Raw genomic sequence first — 6000 nt, forward strand, 5'->3', positions numbered from 1 at the left:
ACATTAAATATACGCATTATGTGTTATTGCTAAAAACAGCAGAATCCTTCAAATACTTTGAGCATATTTCTTTCTTTCAGTGGCATTCATCCTCTCAGGAGGAGTCTCCATCACTAGAAGGACAGAGTTACATTTAATTTGAGCCTTGTATGACTTCATAATGTCTCAAAGCACTTTATAGCCAAAGAAGTACTTTTGAAGTGTGGTTACTGTTGTAATGTAGGAAACAAGAGCTTCTAATTTTCCCAGAGCAAGCTCCCACTGACAAGTCATTTTTGGTGATGTTGGTTGAAGAACTAATATTAACTGGGTGGGGGGGGGGGGAAATCTCTCCTAATGGCTTCAGGCTCTATGACATCCATCTGGGAGGACGGCGGGCACTTCTGACAGTGCTGCACTCCTTCAGAAGTGTCAGCCTCAATTAGAGGGTCCAGTCTCTGCAGTGAGACTTAACTTCATATTTTGCTGACAGCTGAGAATGCTACTGATGAGCCACATTGCTGAATCATTTGGCAGATATCTGGGATGTAGCCTTCTTATTGAATGCAGGACGTAGGGAACACTGTACATATGAATTGTATTCCAACCAACTGCCCTGCCACCTTCTCCCGAATAGGTTTATCAACCCTCCACAATTGTCCTCCTGAATTAATCTCCTGGAGACCATAGCCAATATCCCAGGAGACATATCATGGCAACCTTGAAAATAATTTGTGTTTTTGACTTATTGTCCAGGCATACTTCCATTTGCTAAGGCTCATTTACTGCTGATGGAATTTCAGCTTTGTTTCTCTATTTTCCTAATTTCTACTGTGGAGAACTGCAATGTAGAACTTTTAGCTTTTTGCTTTATTTCTCTATTTTTGTACCAAATCCATTTTAAAACTTAAGATTTGTAACTGGGTACTTTGTACCTAAGATGGCAACATTGTACACATTTCACTGTACTCCTGTACATGAGTACATGTGACAATTAAACATAAAATCCCTAGTGTGGAAACAAGCCATTTGGCCCAACAAGTCCACCCAGACTCGGTTCCCTATCGTATTACTTTACATTTCCCCTGACAAATGCACCTAACTTACACATCCCTGAACACTGTGGGCAATTTAGCATAGTTCAATTCACCAAACCTGCACATCTTTTGGATTGTGGGAGGAAACCAACGCAGACATTGGGAGAATGTGCAAACGCCATACAGTCACCCAAGGTTGGAATCGAACCCAGGTCCCTGGTGCTGTGAAGCAGCAGTGCTAACCATTGAGCCACCATGCCACCCCCTTAAAAACATGCTATTTGATTGGGTGGTGAGAGGTTGGATATTATGCACCATTGCATCCACCCAGAAGTGGAAGCCCTGTTTCCCAGTTGTTCCCAACTGATGTCAAGTTGCTTTCATTTGAGCCAGTGTTTATAGTAGAGTTGGGGAATGATGCTAGAATCTGATCTATGTTGTTTTGTCCTTTAGATCAAAGAGGAAGCTTCTGGGAAGGAAAGATTCTGACGAGGGGCCAAATGTGAACAAACCAAAATCATCCCCCGGAACTCCTCCTGCTGTTCAAAAGCAGCCTGGCCCTATTTACAGGAGCGTCCGCAAATCCAACACCTCCCACGAGGAGTTCAAGCTGCTGCTGCTGAGGAAGGGCAGCCGCTCAGACTCCAGCTACCGACTGTCCGCCACCGAGATACTGAAATCCGCGAGCCCCGTATCTCCCAAGTCTCCGGGAGACAGCTCGCCAGAGCAGGCGAAAGACTCCGAGGACACGCCCCCGGCCCCTTTGCCTTCCGGGCGTGAGGTGCAGCCCCCAGTGTCACCGTGCTCGCCCAGGTTCAGTACCGAGGGCATCTCCGCCCGCGGCTTCTCGCTCTCGGTGTCTTCGCGGCCAAGTCGCTCCCGTGCGCCACCAGTGGCGGGTAGCAGCCGTTACAGCGTGCGCAGCCGCCTCCACAGTGCACCGATGCAGGTCATCTCTGAGGGCGAAGCTGAGAACTCGGATGGAAGCCCGCACGACGATCGGAACTCACAGGACGCACAGTAACTGTCCCGTTGGAGAACAAACATCAATGTGCATGTGGGGTTTTTTTTTCCTTTATAGTTTAGCAATGTTTATGCTGAAAGGTTTATCAAAACAAAAGAAGAGCAGGGCAAGGTCTAAACTGTGTTCAGAACACACACAAAAAAACAGGTTATTGCCCAATAGGTACTGAGATAAGACAACCCTTCACTGTTCCTCCAAAACTGCTCATGAAATTCAACCATTCCAGCGTACACATATTTTGATTAAATAAGTTATAATTTGAGACATAACCAGAGCAAATGTTGAAGAGATTTTTGATGGAAAGGAAATCAAAAAAAATCCTTAATGAATTTGGGCAATTACTCTGTTTTTAAAGTCTCAGATGAATTTTGCAAGGTTTATGCATGGTTGTTCCCTATTTGTGTGATATTAGTGGGGTGTCATTATCCTAGGCTGATTAAACTGCAGGCAAAGCAACAGGACCATTGTGAGAAAGGTACATTGCAGGCCCTGGGTATTCCTGATTGAGTGATGATAGGTCAGAAGTGGAATGGCTCTTCTCTGAGCAGCACAGTCTTTGAAACTAATGTAAATATCATTATTTTTGGTTGATTTGAAAAGGTATTAATCCTTTGAGCAATGCACATTCTTAATCATTTGCATCATCAGAGTGTTCTCGGAATGAAATAGTCCTTGATCTTAAAGATTAAAACAATGATGGAGGAGGAAAAACATGAGCAAATTGGTTTCCTTTTCAAAATACAGTCTCCAAGCTAATCTAGAAATAATTCCTAAAGATGATCACTTTGGGTTTGTGGTTTCACCTCACCCATAAACCATAACTGAGATAGTCTATCACTATAATTAATTTGGGAAAAAAACATGGACCGCCTCAAAAGGTTTACAGAGTTTTTACATTTACCTGGATATTTAAATCCAATTGATGTATTATTATATAACTAATAATTATAATTAGATAATTGATAGTTGTCCACTTCTAAGAGTTTAAAATTTACATTGCTCAAGTATTTTTCCCTTACAGCTTAAATCTTAATTAACTTCTACTGGTTACAGTAGAAATAGGATTACAGCTAAAGGATTAATACTGTACTACCTAATAATGAAAAATATTATGTTTTTTTGAATTTACTAAAAATCATTATATTGTACAAAATTCAAAAGGAACCTAAGGAAATGATTATTTTTGTGATTAAAGTTGAAATACCTGTGTGTAGACACCAAGAATTGCATGTTTGCAAATTTGCCATATTTGAAAACAGTATACAAACATTTTGGGAACCACAATGGTGGGGGTTGAGGCAAAAAAAGAGCTTTTTTAACATAAGAGACATTACCATTGTAATGAAAATGTTTTATCTACAGGTTGTAATGCACAGATGTCAGTACGATGGGATTGACATGGAATTAACTGAGAAGATAAAAAGACAGGTTTTTTTTGTAGTTTTAAGTTCTTCAATAAAAAAAAGGGAGAGAAGAGCAGTAAGTGCATGGGGGAAATTTTAGCCTTTAGGAATTGGCACTGCAGAGTAACTTTGGGCAAGTTGTAAAACAGGGCTGATCCTGTGGTTGGCCGCCCAGTAACTTAGCATAAAATGACCCCTACATAGGTTTGTGAAGGAATTGGTGATGGTGTAAAGTCAAAAATGAATAGGGTAGAGGATCTATTTCATGTGTATTGGAAATACCATATTCAAAAGTGAGAAGAGGATGATTAATGGTGTGAGATGACTGATGCGCGAATGGGTAAGAAAATGGGGTATGTTTTAAAGTGCAGATTGATCCAGTGATGTTCAGTGAAAGAAATTTTGCCAAGAAGATTGTAATTCCACTTTGGCATGCTGAAGAAGTGCAGAAAGCAATGTAGATTTTGAAATATCTACACTGAAGATTTGAAGACAGTCCCAAGTTAGGAATGGATGGTGATAATATTGTAAACGCTCTTTTCTCAAAAAATGATCACAAATACATTTGGTACCATGAGCTGACTCTCTTCAGTTCAGTCACTACACCAAGCATTATTGTTCTCATTTTACTTGAGTGTTTGTTTAACAGCCCAGGTCAACTTCACTTAGAAGAAAATGACTGTTACAAAACTCACAGCTATTATATCTGGCCAGAGATATAGATGAGAAAAAGATAGCAGGAAATCATGCAGATGATATAAACTGGAAACAATGACAGAAGTGTTGGAAATACACAGCAAAATCGATCAGCATTTGTTAAAATGATCACACTTCAAGGGAAATCCTCCTGTAAGGAAGTAAAAATCCTCCACAGATGCAGAGTACATTAGAATCCTTGGTAGGGTATAGGAGGAAGGTGGGGGAATTGAAGCAAGGTATCTTACTGCATTAGCTTTTTCTGCCTACTGATAAGATTCCTCCTGTGACATCAAATATTTCATTCTTGTCTGTCAAAACTTACATTATTTGGAATAATCTGATTCTTATGAATGAGCACATTTTCTTCTGTAATACGAGTGCTTTTTATCAGTGCAGGCAGATGTGAATTACACAACTTACACAGACCCACACACAGGATTATTTGAATCACATATCGCGTAAAGCACTCAGTGAAAACGTGTTTTTCAGCAGAAGTTTATATATCAGCTGTCAAGCAGCTAAAATATCATCAGCCGAGCACCATATCTTTATCCCTCTCCAACATGTGGCAACATGGAGATGTTTAGGAATGAAGGCAAGAATCTTCTGGACAATTAACTTCCTGAAATATGTGATGCACACTTACAAGGGACATTGCTTAGTTATTTTGTAAAGCACTCATACAATTACTGAATGCTCTGACAGCACTGCCATCTTTGGACAAGGCGAACTAATTATATTGTACAAATTACTTTTGTGAACCATCATTCTGATATGTGTGTTCTGTTGTTTGCACTGAAGTGTAAGACAGTGGGTGTTTGAAGTTCTGCAGCTGCTTTCCTATAGCATTTGATGATCCCTAATTTATATAGGCTTTCTTTCTGTTTTATTTGGCATATATAAAACAACTGCACAGTTTAAATCAAAAATGTATACCGTCTCATAAAGAATTATGCCTAGGTTTTGCCAAAGGTTGAATGAACGCATCTTAACTGCATAGATGGCAGAGTTAACAAAATATTGGTTTTGGTTTATTGTATAAAAATAAATATAAGAGAAGGTTACAGTGTAACTGTATTGGTACTAGAACCAGTTCATCTGGAAGACAAGAATGGTTTATGGATTTGCAGCCATTTTATAATTTTTTTGTAATATTTGTAAATATGGACTTTTTAAAATGCCGAGATGCTTTTTTGTAAAATGTTTTCAAAGTTTACAATTAATTTCTAAGCCTTTGTATATTTTAGAGCTGTGCAACACTTTTAAGTCTTGTATTTATTTTTAGTAAAGATTGTGAAACTTTCCCTGTGAATTCTACCCAAGTACAGTACGTATGGCCAGTCAAGTCTGGCTGCTTTGACATTGTGCATAGAGCCTGAGAATAAATGTGACTGCATTGGATCGGCAGAAAAAGAATTCTTTTTCCAATGGTTCATTTATTTTATGCTTAACCTCACATATTCAGAAGGAGCCACAAAGGAGTATATTATACACTGGGTGTACTCTGACTCTCCAGCATCTGCAGTCCTCACTTTCTCTCATACACATAGATCAAGAAATTAATCTGTAATGTCTGATGCCATATAAACAGACATTGATTTGAAAACAGGCAAGGATTCCCAAAATATTCTAAATGTATTTCAAGTATGCTAACTGCAATGATTAAGCTCAAGCATTATTTAATAGGAGGATTGCCTAGAATCAACATTTGCAAAACATGGGTGATAGACAATAAATAAATATCCCATAGCACATGGTAAATTGCAAGTGCGATCAAGATGCATCATACAGGTTTCTCATCAATGTCCCTGAAAAATAATGATGTAGATGAATCATCAAATCTCATTCATTTTCACAA

The 6000-nt window shown here is 39.0% G+C and overlaps 1 protein-coding gene across 6 annotated transcripts in view; it reads left to right on the forward strand.

Moving 5' to 3' along the window:
* nhsa (Nance-Horan syndrome a (congenital cataracts and dental anomalies)) overlaps positions 1-5558 on the forward strand; it is a 404585-nt gene extending 399027 nt beyond the window's left edge. For all 6 annotated transcript variants that reach the window (XM_072584441.1, XM_072584442.1, XM_072584440.1 and 3 more), the window contains one exon: positions 1470-5558. In XM_072584441.1, the coding sequence (XP_072440542.1) occupies positions 1470-2040 (571 nt within the window). In that variant the 3' untranslated portion in view covers positions 2041-5558. The remainder of the gene's footprint in view (positions 1-1469) is intronic.
* The last annotated feature ends 442 nt before the right edge of the window (positions 5559-6000 follow it).

This window comes from Chiloscyllium punctatum, chromosome 15, assembly GCF_047496795.1.
Source record: "Chiloscyllium punctatum isolate Juve2018m chromosome 15, sChiPun1.3, whole genome shotgun sequence".
Taxonomy (NCBI): domain Eukaryota; kingdom Metazoa; phylum Chordata; class Chondrichthyes; order Orectolobiformes; family Hemiscylliidae; genus Chiloscyllium; species Chiloscyllium punctatum.